The sequence below is a fragment of the Staurois parvus genome, unplaced genomic scaffold (assembly GCF_062004578.1).
Source record: "Staurois parvus isolate SC_StPar_1 unplaced genomic scaffold, SC_StPar_1.0 ptg000538l, whole genome shotgun sequence".
Lineage (NCBI taxonomy): Eukaryota > Metazoa > Chordata > Amphibia > Anura > Ranidae > Staurois > Staurois parvus.
In genome coordinates this window covers 2,298,637-2,318,906 of record NW_028318334.1, presented here as the reverse complement: position 1 = coordinate 2,318,906, position 20,270 = coordinate 2,298,637, and the positions used below count along the sequence as shown (strand labels likewise).

At 38.8% G+C, this 20,270-nt stretch overlaps 1 protein-coding gene across 1 annotated transcript in view; it reads right to left on the bottom strand.

The window, feature by feature from the left end:
* Window positions 1-299: 299 nt before the first annotated feature.
* The window catches only part of LOC149451452 (uncharacterized), a 59,713-nt gene continuing 39,742 nt past the window's right edge, over window positions 300-20,270 (bottom strand). Inside the window, exon 3 of the mRNA XM_089690616.1 lies at window positions 300-1,183. Coding sequence (XP_089546742.1) covers window positions 1,140-1,183 — 44 coding nt within the window. The 3' untranslated portion in view covers window positions 300-1,139. The remainder of the gene's footprint in view (window positions 1,184-20,270) is intronic.

Here is a 20,270-nt window from a genome sequence, read left to right as displayed (position 1 = left end):
TCATCCATTTAAATCCGTTTTTACATCAGTTTACATCTGTTTTGTTTTCTGTTTTTATAATAAATTAAAAATGACACTGTGCACACATGTGTAAAAATCAATGCATTTATTGTGCATCAATCACAGTGTGATATGTCTATATTGAATTTATGACTGTATGTGTCATTTTGTTAATATTTCTCTTAAATATATATCAAGATATATCAGTTTGATAGCCCCCCCCCCCCCCCCCAATTAAAAAAAACACATACACTGCATTTTTTTTTATTAGTTTATTTCTAACAGAAATTTGGGTCACATCACAAGGTATTTTTGTCACAAAACAGGATAAACAGAGGAAGGAGAAATCCGTGAGGGAAGGCGGGAAGAGCTCCCATAGTTTTCTAGGCTGTCTGATTGAGGCGAATCATAATATTGTGAAGTGGGGTTGGAGGAACTACCCTGGGTGGCCTGACTTGGTGAGGAGTAACCAGGTGGTCGCTGTAGTGAGCTGTGTGGTCGTAACTGGGGCTGTAAATTGGCCTTGCCAGTAGGGCCTCTGAGTGGGATCAGCTGTGCCTATAGTTGGTAAAGAATTTCCTAACATGGCAGCTCTTACACAAGCACCAGTATAATTTTAACGGCCACTGGACTTCCATCTGCCGCTCACTAGGTGTTTTATCTAAGAGATGATATATATTTTGAAGGAATGCAGCATTGGCATTCTAACCATCATTAAAAGGATCTCTTCTCTCCTCTGTGAGAGCTTCTCATTTCTTCCATTAAGGAGATCGTGGCTGTGTCCATTTCCTCACTTTGAGCCCTTCTTGGTCAACGAGAAGCTCGAGATGAGCTTGCTCTCTGATAATGAGCCGGTGAACAAAAATAAATATAATTAGCCCATATGCTGATGTTCCATGCATGCACATGTTCACACTGCACACAAGATTGTTTTTGATCAATGTAATGATGTCTAGGTTAAAATTTTCAAATGTCTCTTGTTGTCTAGGATTTTTACTTGCACTTGAGCACTTGCACTTTGCCTTCCTGTTGCCTGGGAACCTCTAGCAAGGGGTTCCTGCTGCTGTGCTGGAACAGAATGGCCATCTTCCTCCACAGACTGTCCATCTCCCACTATTGCTTCTGGATCAGCTCCTTTTTCATGTTCTTCCTCTCCTCCTCTTCTGACATGTTTGATGTGGTACTATGAAGAAGAATGGTCGATATGTATGATATCTGTGTTAAATGTTAAAATGACCATATAGTGGGGGAAACAGTTATTTGATCCCCTACCAACCAACAATAATTCTGGCTCCCACAGATTGGCTATGTGCTCATGTGGTACAGAGATTAGTCTTGTCAATTTACGAAGGTGCTCCTAATGACAACTCATTATGTGCATAAAAGACACCTGTCCACAGAATCGCTTTCTTTAATTCAATCCTCACCATCATGGGCAAGACCAAAGAGCTGTCAAAGGACATCAGGGACAAGATTGTAGACCTGCACAAAGCTGGAATGGGCTACAAGACCATCAGCAAGAAAGTGAGGAGACAAGTGTTGGAGTGATTTTTCACAAATGGCAGAAATACAAAATAACCATCAATTACCCTTGGTCTGGAGATCCATGCAATATTTTGCCTCATGGGGTAAGGATGATCATGAGAAAAGTGAGGATAAGCCCAGAACTACATGAGAAGAGCAAACAAACCATTGGTAAAACACAATACGCCATCATGGATTGAAATACAGCAGTACCTGCAAAATGAACATCTAAATGATTCAGAGAAGGATTGGGAGAATCCTTTGGGTTGGGGGTGGATTGGGGGTGCAGTGGCCAGATGAGACCAAAATTGAGCTCTCTGGCATTAATTTGACTCACTGTTTTAGAGGGAGAACAATGCTGACTATGACCCTAAGAACACCATCCCTACAGTCAAGCACTGAGGTGGAAACATTATGCTTTTGGGCTGACAGCCAAGAAACCTTAAGGACAGAAGAGTGGACCTAAATCCCTCCAGAGATGTGTGCAAACCTGGTAACCAACTAAAAAAATGTCTCATCTCTGTGCTTGCCAACAAGGGTTTCTCCAAAATGCACTAAGTCAGGTTTTCCTTGGGGATCAAATATTTATTTTACTCATTGTAAATGTATCCAAGGTGTCCGTTTATGACACACAGAATAGCTGAGATTCAGAGGATCACAGCTATTCTCTGGTCATTCACAGTTTATAACACCCAGGAGAATATGTTCAGCCCTTCTCTGGAGATCTGTGTTCTCCCTCCAGATTCTCCAGCCCAGAGCTGGAGAATCGGAGGGACTGAAAACTAAGCAGAGATAATTTACCTCTGCTTAGTAAACTGATCTTTTACTGTAATCTCGCAAGATTATAGTAAAATCAGCCGTTTTCCAGAGTTTGTAGACCGTTCTCCAGCATTTGGAGATCGTTCTCCCTTTGTTCGGAGAACTGCTTTATAAACTGCATTCATTGGAGAACTGTGTTCTCCGAGAATGCCTGAGCACTGAGCAGCGATCTATTAGCGCTGGTTCATAAACGGACACCCAAATGTGTTTGTTTCACGACAGAACGTCCAAATTTACTTCAAGGTGTGTTGGATTTCAGAGTGTGAAACTTACAATCTCAAGTCCGTGACCCTTCTTAAGAATTACAGCATTTCAAGGTATACGCTTAATTTTCTTTCATACATCCTGCACCACTGTAACTCTCCAAAGACTCGTCATTTAAATCGCGGAGAAAATGGTCACATAAAAATCGCTATCTTGTGACAATATCTTTTCCTGTAATACAATAAATTAAAAATGTTACTATATATTAGTATACGAAGACCCCTTATTCTATTGCTAACCCTAACTCTATTCCTAACCCTAACTATTCCTAACCCTATTCCTAACTCTAACCCTAACTATTCCTAACCCTAACTCTATTACAAACCCTAACCCACAAACCCAAAAGCTAACCCTATTCCAATTCCTAACCTTACCCCTAACTCTATTCCTAACCCTAACCTTAACTCTATTCCTAACTCTAACCCTATCCCTAACTCAATTCCTAACCCTAAATTTAACTCTCTTCCTAACCCTAAACCTGACCCTAACCCTATCTCTTTTTCTAAGCATAACCCTATTCCTAACCCTAACACTATTCCTAACCCCAACCCTAACTAAATCCCTTACCCTAACTTGTTTACTAAGCCTTTCTCTATTCTTAACCCTAACCCTATTCCTCACCCTAAACTTAACACTTTTCCGAAACCTAACCCTATCCCAAACCTATTCCTAACCCTAACTCTATTCCTAACCCTAACTCAAACCGTATTCCAATTCCTAACCCTATTCATTGTTATCAAGTATGTATGCGGAGCACTCATCATTATTAAATATGGTCCATATCCCATATAGTTCCACCCCTTGGGCATTTTTTACATATAAAAAAATTTTATACATTAATTTACAAGTCTTACCTAAATTTAAGTCTTCTCTAAATTTCTGTCCCTTTACCCACTTTCTCTGTCTGATTTACCTATCCAGGAAATCTCATTCGGCTATGTTAGGGCTGAAAAATATAAAAATATCCGAACTTCAAAAAAAAAAAAAAACTATATGGTTGAACTAACAAAAGAACACCAAACTTTCCCTTTCATGGAATTCGAAAGCACAGGAGCAGATACTGTATGTCAAACTTTCCTTTTCGAGAGTGAGGAAAATGTGTCAAAGTCCATATCTTGTGATGGAAAACAGAGTCTTAAATATCCAATGATCAGATCACAGCTGCAGCACAGCAACTGCAACACTATAGAACTCAGAATACTGTAGTATACGAAGTCCATATTTTCCTCCAGACTGTTACAGTTCACAAGTCATAGATGTGCAGGTACTCGATGATGGAACTTTAGCTTATTTGTACCGACAGTTCAGGTACTTGACCATCAGAGCACATAAAACAGTTCAGGTATTGGACCATCAGAGCAGATAGAACAGTTCAGGTACTTGACCATCAGAGCAGACAGAACAGTTCAGGTACTTGACCATTAGAGCAGACAGAACAGTTCAGGTACTTGACCATCAGAGCACATAGAACAGTTCAGGTATTTGACCATCAGAGCACATATAACAGTTCAGGTATTGGACCATCAGAGCACATAGAACAGTTCAGGTATTGGACCATCAGAGCAGATAGAACAGTTCAGGTATTGGACCAACAGAGCAGATAGAACAGTTCAGGTACTTGACCATCAGAGCAAATAGAACAGTTCAGGTACTTGACCATCAGAGCAGGTGGAACTTGGAACCTGCAAAAACATTTCATCTGCTGATAAATGCCAGTCTTTAAAGTCAGTTGCTGCTATCAGAAGCGTCTGTCTCTTTCTCTAACATACTTCTGGTTAACATCAAGGCAGGTGTTACCAAAACTGTCAATCCAACATTCCATAATTAACAACAATGCCCATAGAGCGCATTATAGATTTTTGAACAGGCAAATCAATGATCAATAAGTGGTCTGGCCTAACATTAAAGGAACTCAGCTTTCAACTTTCTACAGTAAAGGTTAATGTATTATTACAGGAGCACCACCCATCTATCACCCGAACTCTGCACTACTCAGTATATAAATTGAGTCCAACTATAGGCCCAACTTCAAACTACTTAATGTATGTGTTTCCTCTGTATATTCCGGTCTCCTCCCACTCTATAAAGTCATTTTAGTAGGTTAACTGGCTCTTGTCTACATTGACCCTAGTATGTGTATACAAATTACCCATACATTATGTGTCACCATTCTCTACATGCCAGTCCCATACCTAAGCAATCAGGGAAGACTGAGGAAAACTAAACTTGGGAACCTATTTCATAATCATTTACCAAGTGGATTTTATGAAAAAACTCAATCAGGTATATTGAACATGGTGGCCAAAAGATTACTGAGTGTGAGATATAACTGATCATATGTATACCACTAAAACACACCTCTTCTTGAAAGACTTTTAAATTGTGTCCATTGCAACATCTTAATTATCTTTGATTGGAAGTATAATATTAACCAAAATGCACAATCAAGAGAAAACATAAAATTTGTACTTTTTTCCCTTAACCTCTTGCTGCTGGCTGAACGCAAATGTGCGGCCTCCCGTAGTCTGGGCTTAGACGCCAAGCGGCCGCTCATTTGTGTTCTATTTTAAAAAAAACATATGTGCTGAGAGCGCGCCCTGCGCGCTCCCAGCACACACGTTCGGTACTCACGGAAAGGTCCCAATCTCCTCTTTCGATCAGAACCTTTTACGATCATATGACCGCCGTGACAGCAAATCATGGCAGTCACATGACCCTAAAATCCCGCCTCGCCTCCTAGAACTCTTAAAGGGCCGTGAGGCATCGTCCCCAAGGGGTTAATATACAAAATGATTTGCTTAAATTTAAACTAATTCATGTAGAAAAATATACTTCAACTCAAATGCCAGTTATGTGTAAAAACCTAACTTCAAACCTTTAATTCAGTATCAACCTTTCTTCCCCTGTACTGTGCATATCCTGTGGACCATGTTTTTCACTCCACCAGTGGTTCTACATTACAGTTCCACTATAATGATTATGGTAGAACAGGGGCGGACTGACTATTCAAGCACTCGGCACTGCCCGAGGGCCCGGGGTCAGTAGGGGGCCCCATGAAATGCCCCATGTACCTTTTTATATTCTTTTTTGAGTGTGCGCAAGGACACAGGGGCCCCATGATCCCCTATTGCCCCGGGGCCCCATGAGTTGTCAGTCCGCCCCTGTGGCAGAATATACCAAAGTACATTAGCTGTCATAATCTAACTTAAGCCCACACAGAAAGGGACAATGTACAATTACAGTTTTTTTTGTATAAATGTTTGGGTTTAAAAACCCTGCAAGGCATAAAAATTAAGTAAAACATCCCACATATTAAAATATTACTGTGACTCAAACATGTTTTTTTTCTTCCCTATTGTTTAACTTAACCACATCAATACTGGGCACTTATACCCTCTTCCTGCCCAGGCCAATTTTCAGCTTTCAGCGCTGTCGCACTTTGAATGACAATTGCGCAGTCATGCAACACTGTTCCCATATGAAATTTTTATCATTTTTTTCACACAAATAAAGCTTTCTTTTGGTGGTATTTAATCACCACTGAGTTTTTAAATTTTTACTAAATAAAACAAAATAAACCTGAAACTTTTGAAAAAAAATAAATAAATAAAAGCACTTTTCTTTGTTTCTGTTATAAAAGTTTGCAAATAAATAACATTTCTTCATAAATTTAGGTCAAAATGTATTCTGCTACACTTCTTTGGTGAAAATAATAAAAAATAATAATTTAAATTTGTAATTCTTTTTCAAATGTTTCTTTTATTATTTTTTAATACATTCTTTTTTCTTTTTTTTCTCAACACACTGTGACCAAAGCAATACAATGTTACCATTGTAACATTGAACTACTCTAGGCAAGTGATCAGGCTTTTTTTTTTTTAACAGATTATGCTTGCTAATACCACTGTATTTCATTGATATTTGCGATCATTGTTACTGAATGAAACTGATTAATTCAATCTTTTGTTGTGGTTAGCTGTGATTGTGCAAAGCTGATCACATGATACAGATGGGCTGTGAATGGCCCCGTCTGTATCATGTGACTTCTTTGACCAATCACAGCTAACAAAACAATTGTAGACAGGAAGCCATCCATTGTATACAATTGACATGTGAACTGCAGTGATTGGTCACAGCGGTCACATGACACTGGCAACGGGCCGGTGTAGTAATATGTCATCCACGGAACACAGCAGGTGACAGATCGCGCTGCTGCGTGGCCCCGTGGTCGCGTGAGCAGCTCATTTTGACAGGACATCATATGACGCCCAGTCTCAATGAGGAGTATCCTGCCCGGCCTATTGCAGATTGATTGATTAATGTGTTAATCAGAGAAAACGCTTAGATATCCATCATGCAGCATTGAGATTATTAGCTGCTCTGTTTTACCATCAGTTTCTCCAAACACTTTCAGTACGTTTAAATATTATATAACATAACATCAACAATAAAATGACACAAATTATTCATAGAGGCTGTAATCTTCGTCTTTAGTTCTTGGACATCAAACCATATCAGACAGGTGGATTAATGCTGTCCAGTACTATCTAAGAACTAAACAAAATGAAAGGTCTTAGTGTTGTATCATTACAGTTCCCTCCTAAAAATGAACAAATGGTTAGCACAAAACATACATTATACAAAACATATGACCATTATTTTGTTGACTCTCCATTTCTCATATTTATTGAGCTCATATTAGTTATCACCACGTGGATTTTCATTAAAGGACGTCCATTAAAAGTTGTCATTAATTAACCATGGTGGAAGGGACAATGACGATAACCTTTATAGTGTGTTCATTACATTTGTGCACAAAGATTTTACATCACCGAATCCATAAATGATTTTTCTATCTACGCCTCTTTCTCAATCCCAACTATATAGATCATGGAAACTTCTTGACTTCTAGGAACAGATCTGGTTCCTTCTGTATTCATGAAAAAAAAAAACTTTAAAACAATTAATGTTCTGGAATATCACACTTTATTACAATTAGCAACAAAGATCTATACAAAGTAGATATAGATCTCCATTGATCATTCACTATTGTCCTATCTTATACTACTGGTATTTACTAGCTGGCTTAACTTGTAAAATGATTTCTATTAAAAGGCTACAATAAGGTTTTGTCAGTGGGTGGAGCCTTCTTCCTTTTCCACATCCAGTAGGCTGTAATGGGAGTTAAACATTTAAATAATTATAATTCTCATGACTACTTTTCAAAATTTTAAGGGTTTTCACATCGGTCAGCCATTTTCTTTTTTTTTAATTCAAAATATTTAATAAGTTACGTAGTAAAAACTAAAAATTTCACCACGATTTCATTTTGCAAAAATATTCAAACATTTACTGTTGCCTTATAAAATCTCTTACATCACCCACATTTGAACATCATGTTATTTTAGTCATTTTACAGCTGGCCAAAAATGAACAGATTATCCTGTATTTCACAGACACAGGAGAGAGGGAAACAAAAAAAGGGGGGGGGGGACTGATGCAAGCTCTCACACACAGGCAGTCTGAAACTGCAGGCTTTCTTACTCATTCACAAACTCCCAGGACCATTGTCCATAGAAGAGGGGGGAGGGGTGATCACTCATACACAAAACTGTGCTTTGCTGCAAAAAGTTTTTCCTTAAACTAGAACAAAAGCTTTCACTTTTCTCTGCTTCAGTTTCAACACTTTTAACATACTATAAGTAGCTTACCATGTTTTGCAGATTATCAATACTTAGTGTCACCTTTCTGTCTGAATTCAGGCATCATTGTCACATTTAACACAACAACTAAACAACATGCATTCATCATATAAGTAACATTTCCTCAACATTCGCTAGCTGAACAACACAACGGAAGAGCTCAACGTTTACCTTTGTTCGTACATACACACATATCTTATGTTACTGCAGTATTCACCATCTGAGTATCAGCACAGGACAAATTGTCATTCCTTTTCCTACCTGTCTTCATCATTTTCAAACCTCAAAGAACAGCTATGAGCACCAGCAAAAGGGTCATTCCACACCTAACGTGGTCATCAGCTCATCTGTTCTAGATCTAAAAAAACAAACCAAAGGCTAGCCACTAACCACACAGTGAGTGGAAACATTGGACCATTTACCCCTTTGCTATATTTATCCAGTTTAAATCAAACATGTCTGCTACTAACCCACTATCCTACCACCAGCACTTCAAGGGTTAATGATGGCATATCCCTCCAGCACTGAAAGAGTTAAACATCCCATCCTCCTCGCCATATGTAATAAGGGGTTAGCCTTATTACTTAAAAGTTCCTATGTTTAATCTTTCAGATTGCTGATATGTTACAATAATTTCAGACAAACTCGAAAGTATAACAATAAAAGAATGTATTTGAAAATATATAGTGCTGGTCAAATGTGTTAAACATACAAGGTACTTATCCCAAAATTGCAGAGCCATAAAAAAACATACAGAGAAGAAAAAGGGACTTTTTAAGAACCAAAACTACAAAGGAAAAAAAGATCAGTTTCCATCAGTGCTGCCTATCTATGCCACCTCATCAGTGCCACCTATCAGTTCTACCTATCTGTGCCACCTCATCAGTGCTGCCTATCAGTGTCCATCAGTGCTGCCTATCTGTGCCACCTCATCAGTGCTGCCTATCAGTGTCCATCAGTGCCCATCAGTGCTGCCTCATTAATGCACATCAATGAAGGAAAAAAATTACCTGTTTGCAAAATTTTATAATAGAAACAAAGAAAGCCTTTTTAAAAAAACATTTTTTGCTCTTTTTTTGTTTACAGTGCAAAAAATAAATACCATCAAATAAATACCACCAAAAGAAAGCTCCATTGGTGTGAAAAAAATTATAAAAAGTTCATATGGGTACAGTGTTGCATGACCGCACAATTGTCATTCAAAGTGTGACAGCACTGAAAGCTGAAAATTGCCCTGGGCAGGAAGGAGGTATAAGTGCCTGGTAAGCAAGTGGTTAAAACAAGCTAAGTAAATTATTTTATTGCCATAAAAAACATACAGAGAAGAAAAATGGACTTTTTAAGCACCAAACCTACAAAAAAAAAAAGATCTTATATAAAAAATACAAATTTATTGAACATAGTAGATCAATGAAAAAAAACAAACACAATACATAAAACATCATTTTGATGTGGATGGCGATGATTAGGCTATATATCACCAAAGAGGAAAACATCAACGCGTTTCAATTCATTGAATTTAGAATTTGAATCTTCTTCAGGGATCAAGGTGAGATGCCATAAACAGTATTCCAGAAAATAATAAAGTAATTCAGTGAAGAGAAAAAAAAAACACACCATATGAAGAGTGACTCACATCGCCATTCTTGAAAAACGAAATTCAAAGAATCCTTGCTGGTTAATTCCAGGCATCGTCTATGCAAACAGACCCCTCAGTAGTCCAACTGATTGAATGAATGCTAAACATGAACATAAAAACCATAGATTAGATATATTAAGTCTATTTGCATTCTATGTAATATATGTGAGAATAGAGAATGAAAAAAACTCATAAAATTGTCTAATGGAGGTCAATAGGGAATTAAAAATAGTAACACACCCCTCTATCAAGCACTTAGATCAACCCAGGCATCTGAAACACGGAGATATCCATATGGGGAGAGGCAAAAATATAAAAAAACAGCCTTGTCCTAGATGAGATCTATAATCCACTTAAAGTATACAGATAGATGAGTCAATAAAGGCAATAAATATACCTGGACTAGATCACTGATGAGCTTCCCCTGTATGAGGTATCAAAGTGTGGAACCAACAAAATGTTTCCACAAATGGTCTCTAGAAGGTATACAAAAAATAAGATACTAAATGTAGCTACTCATAAAGATCAAACAACAGGCTAATAGTCACAGATGGTATACCTCTATCTTATACCAAGATGGAACCAGCCCAGAGAACCTCCACAGCTACAGCTCCCACTTGCAGAAAGTGAACTGGGACTAAACAGCTTATATAGCCATTGGAGATCAGTGAGACCAAATGAAAAAAGCACATCAGTTACTCATTAGGTAATGAAACACTCACTGGATGGAAAAGATTGTCTCCCCTCACTAAAGATCTCTGCCGCCGACATCCGGGCTGGCATGTCATCACTTCCAGCGCATACGTCGCGTCAGAACGTCATTTCTGGTCCGGCGTAATAAGCAACATATCTCAGATGGAAAGGGAGAAAAGGAAACAAATGCTCAACCTAAGCAAAAAAGAGAAGGGACAAAAAAGAAACCCCCATTCCCCAAGTGATCGTGTATGGGGGCCACACATGCCAGATGCAAGGCAATCCAAAAGGAAGACCTGCAAGGATACATAGAGCAACAAAAAAAAAAAAAACACCATATGAACAGAGACTCGCATCACCATTCAAAAAAACAAAAAATTTTTAAAAAACCCTAAAAAACCCCCACACACCATATGAAAAGTGACTCACATCGCCATTCATAAAACACAAATTCAAAACAAAAAAAAGGAAACAAAAAAAGGAAATTAACCACTTGCACTCCTGAGGATTTACCCCCCTTCCTGACTAGGCCTCTTTTTGCTACTCGGTACTGCACTAATTCAACTGATAATTGCGCGGTCATGCAATGCTGCACCCAAACAAAATTTACGTACTTTTTTCACACAAATAGCGCTTTCTTTCGGTGGTATTTGATCACCTGTGCGCTTTTTATTTTTCACGCTATAAACAAAAAAAAGACCGAAAATTTTGAAGAAAAACAACATTTTTTACTTTCAGCTATAAAAAATATATAGTAAACTAAGTTAGTTATAAATTTAGGCCAAAATGTATTCTCCTACATGTTATATACACTTCCAATAAGTGTATATACTGATTGCTTTGTGTGAAAGTTATAGAGTCTACAAGCTATGGAATAGATACTGCAATTTACGCCATTTTTTTTTGCTATACAGCGCTGCGCTAGTTTAATGGATAATTGTACGGTCATGCAATACGGTACATAAATGAAATTCATGTCCTTTTTTCACACAAATAGAGCTTTCTTTTAGTGGTATTTGATCACCTGTGCACTTTTTATTTTTGGCGCTATAAACAAAAACATTTTTGAAGAAAATTTTTTTTTAAAAAAAAAACAATATTTTCTCATTTCGGTCACAAAAAATATCCAAAAAAACTAAAGTTTTGTCATAAATTTAGGCCAAAATGTATTCTGCTACATGTTTTTGGTTAAAAAAAATCCCAGTAAGTGTATATTTATTGCTTTGTGTGAACGTTATCACGTTTACAAACTATGGTATAGATCAGGGGTGGGCAAACTTTTTGACTTGAGGGCCGCAATGGGTTCATATATTGGACCCGGGGGCCGGACCAAGAGTAGATGAATGATGTGTATGTGTCATCCATAGTAAGTATAGTAATATTCCCCCATAGTAAGCATAGTAATTAATCCCCCATATAGTAATTCATCCCCCATAGTAATTCATCCCCCATATAGTAATTCATCCCCCATATAGTAATTCATCCCCCATAGTAATTCATCCCCCATATAGTAATTCATCCCCCATAGTAATTCATCCCCCATAGTAATTCATCCCCCATATAGTAATTCATCCCCCATAGTAATTCATCCCCCATAGTAATTCATCCCCCATATAGTAATTCATCCCCCATAGTAATTCATCCCCCATATAGTAATTCATCCCCCATATAGTAATTAATTCATCCCCCATAGTAATTTATCCCCCATATAGTAATTCATCCCCCATAGTAATTCATCCCCCATATAGTAATTCATCCCCCATAGTAATTCATCCCCCATATAGTAATTCATCCCCCATAGTAATTCATCCCCCATAGTAATTCATCCCCCATATAGTAATTCATCCCCCATAGTAATTCATCCCCCATATAGTAATTCATCCCCCATAGTAATTCATCCCCCATATAGTAATTCATCCCCCATATAGTAATTCATCCCCCATAGTAAGTCATCCCCCATATAGTAATTCATCCCCCATAGTAAGTCATCCCCCATATAGTAATTCATCCCCCATATTAATTCATCCCCCATAGTAATTCATCCCCCATATAGTAATTCATCCCCCATATAGTAATTCATCCCCCATAGTAATTCATCCCCCATATAGTAATTCATCCCCCATAGTAATTCATCCCCCATAGTAATTCATCCCCCATATAGTAATTCATCCCCCATAGTAATTCATCCCCCATATAGTAATTCATCCCCCATAGTAATTCATCCCCCATATAGTAATTCATCCCCCATATAGTAATTCATCCCCCATAGTAAGTCATCCCCCATATAGTAATTCATCCCCCATAGTAAGTCATCCCCCATATAGTAATTCATCCCCCATATTAATTCATCCCCCATAGTAATTCATCCCCCATATAGTAATTCATCCCCCATATAGTAATTCATCCCCCATATAGTAATTCATCCCCCATATAGTAATTCATCCCCATAGTAATTCATCCCCCATATAGTAATTCATCCCCCATAGTAATTCATCCCCCATATAGTAATTCATCCCCCATATAGTAATTCATCCCCCATAGTAATTCATCCCCCATATAGTAATTCATCCCCCATATAGTAATTAATCCCCCATATAGTAATTCATCCCCCATAGTAATTCATCCCCCTATAGTAATTCATCCCCCATAGTAATTCATCCCCCATAGTAATTCATCCCCCATATTAAGTCCCCAAGTCCCCCCTGTGTCAATTCACTTACCTTTGCTCCGCGCGTATCTCTCGCCGTGTCCCGCGCCGTTCCGGTGTAGCATGAAAATCTGTCTCCTATGAGGATCTGTCCCCCTCGACGTATCTGCGCATGTGCCAGTTTCAGGCATTAGCAGCCGATTGGCGATCTCCGGCACATGCGCAGATACGTCGAGGGGGACAGATCCTCATAGGAGACAGATTTTCATGCTACACCGGTCTTCAGGGCGGACTGTGAGAGGATCCTAGGGGGAGCCTAGCTCCGCGGGCCGGATGAAAAGGTCCGCCGGGCCGTAGTTTGCCCATTGCTGGTATAGATAATGGAATTTACACAGCTTTTACTTTCTGAATGCTCATCACATTTCTTGAGGTGCTAAAATACCAGGATAGTACAACACCCCCAAATGACCCCTTTTTGGAAAGTAGACACCCTAAGCTATCTGCTGAGAGGCATATTGAGTCCATGGAAGATTTATTTTTTTTCTACAAGTTTCTGGAAAATGACAAAAACCCTTTTTTTTTTTTTTTTTACACAAAGTTGTCATTTAAATGATTTATTTCTCGCACAAGCCATGGGTATATGTGGAATTACACCCCAAAATACATTCTGCTACTTCTACCGAGTATGGGGATACCACGTGTGAGACTTTTGGGAGCCTAGCCACATACAGTAGCCTGAAATCCAATGACCACTTTGAAAGCCTGAAGGTGCGTAACTTCCTCATTTCACTTCCTCAAAACCTATCACAGTTTCGAAGGCCCTGACATGCCAGCATAGCACCAAAACCTTCCAAATGACTCCTTTCTGGAAAGTAGACACCCCAAGGAATTTAAAAAGAGGCATGAAGAGTATTTTGCAGATCTCATTTTTTCTCACAAGATTTTGAAATATAAAAAAATAGAAAAAATATGTTTTTCTGTTTTTTTTCTTCATTTTCCAAAAACTTGTGGCAACAAATGAGATCTGCAAAATACTTACCATGCTTCTTATCAAATTCCTTGGGGTGTCTACTTTCCAAAAAGGGGTAATTTGGGGGGGTTAGGTGCTATCCTGGCATTTCAGGGCCTCCGAAACTGTGATAGGTAGTCTGGAAGTGTAATGAGGAAATAAAGTCCTTTAAAAGCCTGAAGGTGCTTATTGGATTTTGGGGTCCTGTACTTGGCTAGACTGCCAAAACGTCTCTCACATGTGGTACCTCCATACTCGGGAGAAGTAGCAGAATGTATTTTGGGGAGTCATTCCACAAATACCCATGGCATGTGTGAGCAGTAAATCATTTCAGTGACAATTTTGTGTAAAAAAAAAAAAAAATTGTCCTTTTCCAAAAACTTGTGGTAAAAAAATAAATTCTTCTATTGATTCAACATGCCTCTCAGCAAATAGTTTGGGGTGTCTACTTTCCAAAAAGGGGTAGTTTTTGGGGGTGGGGGCATTTTATACCCAGCATTAGAAGTTTATGCCACACATCACTTACTCTTCTAACCACCTGAAGATCAAGCCTTTTCTGACACTTTTTGTTCACATGAAAAAAATCAGTATTTTTTGCTAGGAAATTAATTTAAACCCCCAAACATTATATTTTTTTTAAAGCAGACACCCTAGTGAATAAAATGGTGAGTACTACAATTTGTATAGCACATAGTACTCGCGCAGCGATTTTTCAAAAGCAATTTTTAAAAACAAATACACTTTTTTTACTTTTAATGTGCAAAAGCACAATATATTGGCCAATTATTTGGTAAGATATAAAAGATGATGGTATGCCGAGTAAATAGATACCAAACAGGACATACTTTAAAACTGCACATGCCCTGTGCAATGGCGACAAACTGCATACATTTTTAATATCCATAGGCAAGGCTTTAAAAGCTACCATTTTAGATTTATAGAGGAGGTCTAGTGTTAGAATTACTGCCCTTGATCTGACGTTCACGGCGATACCTCACATGCATGGTGCAACCGCTGTTTACATACCGGCACAGGGTCAACGCTTGTGCACACAGGTGTGCACGCATGACAGGGGCAAGGTTTTTTTTTTTTAAGTTATTTTGATTTTTTTTTATTATTTTTACACTGTACCTTTCATTTTTTTTTTTGAAAACTTTTAATGTTATCACAGGGAATGCAAATATCCCCTATAAATTCAATGGGCATTGTCATATATTTTTTTTTGAGAAATCTGGGATCTATTAGGCTATAGATATCTCATCTGCTCTTACAGTATCTAATCAAACCAAAATCGGTGTGATCAGATGCTTTCCCAATTTACAAATGGCGCTGTTTATATCCTGCGAAACTGAAGTGATGACATGCTCGTAGCTTCTGAATTCTTAGACTATAGAGATGATTGGCACCACTCTGGTCTCCAATCAGCTCTATGGTCAGCTGGCAGAAACACCGGCTGCATTCTCAGGTTCCCCCAATGGCACGGGACTGCCCGAGAAGGCCGTGGAAGGCAGGAGAGCGAGTGCATCATATCCCGCTACTTGTAAAAGCAATCCTAAAGCTAATTAGCCACTAGGATTGCTTTTACATGAAAGACGATCGCCGGCTGAAAAAAACGATACCAGGATGATGCCTGCAGCTGTAGGCATCATCCTGATATAACTAAAGTACAGTGATGTACCAGTACATCGCTGATCCTTGTTGAGTGTATATGCTATGTTCTTTTTTTTGTATGCAGCCAGTGGACTGAATGAAAAAAAGAGAAGAAATCTCTGCCAGAAAAAGTGTGTGGTATGCCCACCATTAGAATATACCGCCCTGCATCCACCCACTTCTAATGGTGGGCACACATTAGGTCACACTTTGTCACATACGCCAGTTCCAAGATTGAACAAATGTCTAAATAGTGGCACGCTTGAATAAAAATTGTCCATGTATAAGTGGCACCCCATATAGAAAAAGGATGACACCAAGTCCCAAACTATCTTGCCACTGCTCCCCATGTAGTCTGGGCATCCGGGGGCTCCACGTAACTATCTTTTCCCTCATAAATCTTAAACTTATAAGTATAGCCTGTTGTCCTCTCACAGGTCTTCTACATCTTGACCCCATATCTGGCACGCTTGCTGGGGAGAAATTGTTTGAATGCAAGGGGACCAGAAAAATTAATCAGGGAATCATCAACGTAAATGTTTTGCTGGGGAGTATAGACATCTGCAAATTTTTGGTTAAGGTGATTTGCGAGGGGCTGAATTTTGTGGAGCCAATCAAATTCAGGGTCACCCCGAGGATGACAGAGTGTATTGTCGTTGAAATGCATAAAACACATTATACTCTCATATCTATGCCTGGCCATGGCAGCAGAGAACACGGGCATATGATGAATTAGGTCTGTGGACCAATACAACCACAATTCATTTCTTTTAGTAATGCCCATGTTGAGGGTTAGGCCCAAAAAAAATGTAAATTCCGAAACCGTAATGAGTTTCCATGCGACTGGTCTGGCAAGGTTTGAATTTGGGTTGGCGGCGATAAATTGTTGTGCTTATAAATAGCTTTGATCCACAATCAACGCATACAGATATTCCGTGAAAAACAGCTCCAAAAATTAAGGGGAGTAGTTAAATTTGCTATTTCCACCTGAATTCCGGGTTGGGCAGTGAATGGGGGAAGTACGGGTGCTGCAGAATTTGTGGGCTGTCAATCGGGATTTGCAAGTACATCCAGAAGGATACTAGAAACTCTATGGGCCTGCGGGCAAATTCTTGGTGGCTGCGGGAGAATACTTGTGCTTGCAACTGCACCGGCTTGTACTGGGATTATGGGACTCACCACGTCACCAAGTCATACTGCAGTGCTGGTATTATTATTATACAAGATTTATATGGCGTCAACAGTTTGCTCAGCGCTTTACAGTATAACGGGAGACAATACAGTAACAATACAGTTCAATACAAGAGGGTTAGGAAGGCCCTGATCTTGGGAGCTTACAATCTAAGAGGTATGTGAAAGACCAAGATGTACTAGACCGCTGGTACTCGCCAGTTCACCAAAAGGTAGCGCGGCACTAGTACTGGCACTCTGCTGCATATGAGAGCCATCAAAATTATAACTGATCCCTCTAACGCTGTTTTTGGGGACACTATACTAATGTGAACGCTGGTATAGTGCTGATCTGATCAAAGATATTGATCCGCTCAGAAACTATACTAGCAATGGAGGTTTATTGTGCATGAGAGTGCTCCCGGCAATCAAGGGCAATCTGATGCTATCTGGGAGGGGCGTAAAAATCACGAGAGCGCAAATTATGTATATGTGTGATTTTGTGCACCCATGCCGCCCTGTAGCAGTATTTCTGCTATAGGGCGGTCAGAAAGCGGTTTGTGTTACGTCGCTGCGTTACTTTAATTGACAATTGCACGTTCATGCAACACTGCACCCAAATTAAATTTACGTCTTTTTTCCCACGAATTGATCTTTCTTTTGGTGGTATTTGATCGCCTGTGAGTTTTTTATTTTTTGCGGTATAAAAAAAAAAAAAGCAGACAATTTTGAGAAAAAAAAAATATTTTGGACTTTTTGCTATAAAACATGTCCAGTAAAAAAATTTAAAAATCAAATTTCGTCATAAATTTTGGCCAAAATGTATTCTGCGACATGTCTTTGCTAAAAAAAATCCCAATACGTGTAAATTAATTGGTTTACGTGAAAGTTATAGTGTCTACAAATTGCCGGAAAAATACTGTAATTTTTTTTTTTATACTAATAATGGCGGCGATCAGAGACTTATGGCGGTGATCAGCGATTTATGACAGTGATCAGCGACTTATGATGGGACTGCGGGGGACATTTTGACACTGGGGGGGGAACAGACTTGGGGTCACCGACATCCCCAGTGACACCAATACAGTGATCAGTGCAAAAAAAAAAAAACCACTGACACTGTACTAATGGCACTGGGGAGGAAGGGGTTAACTTTTTTAGGCAATCAAAGGGTTAACTGTGTGAGGGGAGTGTTTTACTAGTGGGCGGGGGGTGTGTAAGTCACAGGAACACACTGATCCCGAGAGCTAAACTCCGCTCTCAGGATCAGTGTGTTAGGAACTGACAGGGAGCAGAGCTGCATTGTAAATAATGCAGCTGTACTCTGTGTCACTGTTTGCCAGCAATCGCTGGGAGCCGGCGGGTAATGACTGGCCGGGACCCAGTGATTGACACACGTGGCCGCGATCGGCGGGACGGGTAGGGCGGGCGCGCACCTCCTACCTGTTTTGCAAAATTACGTTTTAAAACATGATTTTGCCCGGTGGTAACACCTTGTGGCCGTTTTTACACAGTGGCTGGATGGCAAGCAGTTAATAACAAAAGCAAAATACAGACAATAATGTTGAAAATATAATATGAACGTTATCAAAAGAGATAATAAGGTGACACAGCAAAAGGGAGATAAAGGGAAAAGTAGGGGAAGCTCATCAGTGATCTAGTCCAGGTATATTTAATGCCTTTATTGACTCATCTATCTGTATACTTTAAGTGGATTATAGATCTCATCTAGGACAAGGCTGTTTTTTTATATTTTTGCCTCTCCCCATATGGATATCTCCCTGTGTTTCAGATGCCTGGGTTGATCTAAGTGCTTGATAGAGGGGTGTGCTTTTTATTCTCTATTCTTACATATATTACATAGAATGCAAATAGACTTAATATATCTAATCTATGGTTTTTATGATCATGTTTAGCATTCATCCACTCAGTTGGACCACCGAGGGGTCTGTTGGCATAGACGATGCCTGGAATTAACCAGCAAGGATTCTTTGAGTTTGTTTTTAAGAATGGCGATGTGAGTCACTCTTCACATGGTGTGTTTTTTTTTCTCTTCACGGAATTACTTTATTATTTTCTAGAATACTGTTTTCTGTCATCTCACCTTTTTCCCTGAAGAAGATTCAAATTATAAATTTGATGAATTGAAAAGTGTTGATGTTTTCCTCTTTGGTGATATATAGCCTAATCATCGAAATCCACATCAAAATGATGTTTTATGTATTGTGTCTAGGTTTTTTTCATTGATGTACTATGTTCAATAAATTTGTAATTTTTATATAAGATCTTTTTTTCTTTTGTAGTTTTGGTGCATAAAAAGTCCCTTTTTCTTCTCTGTATGTTTTTTTTATGGCTCTGCAAATTTTGGGATAAGTACCTTGTATCTTTAACACATTTAACCAGCACTATATATTTTCAAATAAATTATTTTATTATTATACTTTCGAGTTTGTCTGAAATGATTGTACCATATCAACACATCTGAAAAATTAAACATAGGAACTTTTAAGTAATAAGGTTAAGATCTTTTTTTTCTTTTGTAGTTTTGTTGCTTAAAAAGTCCCTTTTTCTTCTCTGTATGTTTTTTATGGCAATAAAAGAATTTACTTAGCTTGTTTTAACCACTAGCTTACTGGGCACTTATACCCCCTTCCCACCCAGGCCAATTTTTAGCTTTTAGCGCTGTTGCACTTTGAATGACAATTGCGCAGTCATGCTACACTGTACACATTAAAATTTTATAATTTTTTCACTCAAATAGAGCTTTATTTTGGCTGTATTTACTCACTGCTGGGTGCTTTATTTTTTTGCGCTGTAAACAAAGAAAGAGCAAAAAATTGGAAAAAAAAGGTTTTCTGTGTTTCTATCATAACATTTTGCAAACAGGTAATTTTTTTTCCTTTATTGATGTGTTTCAATGAGGCTGCACTGATAGGCAGCACTGATGGGCACTAATAGGCAGCACTGATAGGCGGCACTGATGGACACTGATAGGAAGCACTGATGAGGTGGCACAGATAGGCAGCACTGATGGGCACTGATAGGCAGCACTGATAAGCTGGCACTGATGAGGCAACACTGATGATGCTGCATTGATATGCAACATTGATGGGCACTGATAGGTGGCACTGATAAGCAGCACTGATGGGCAGC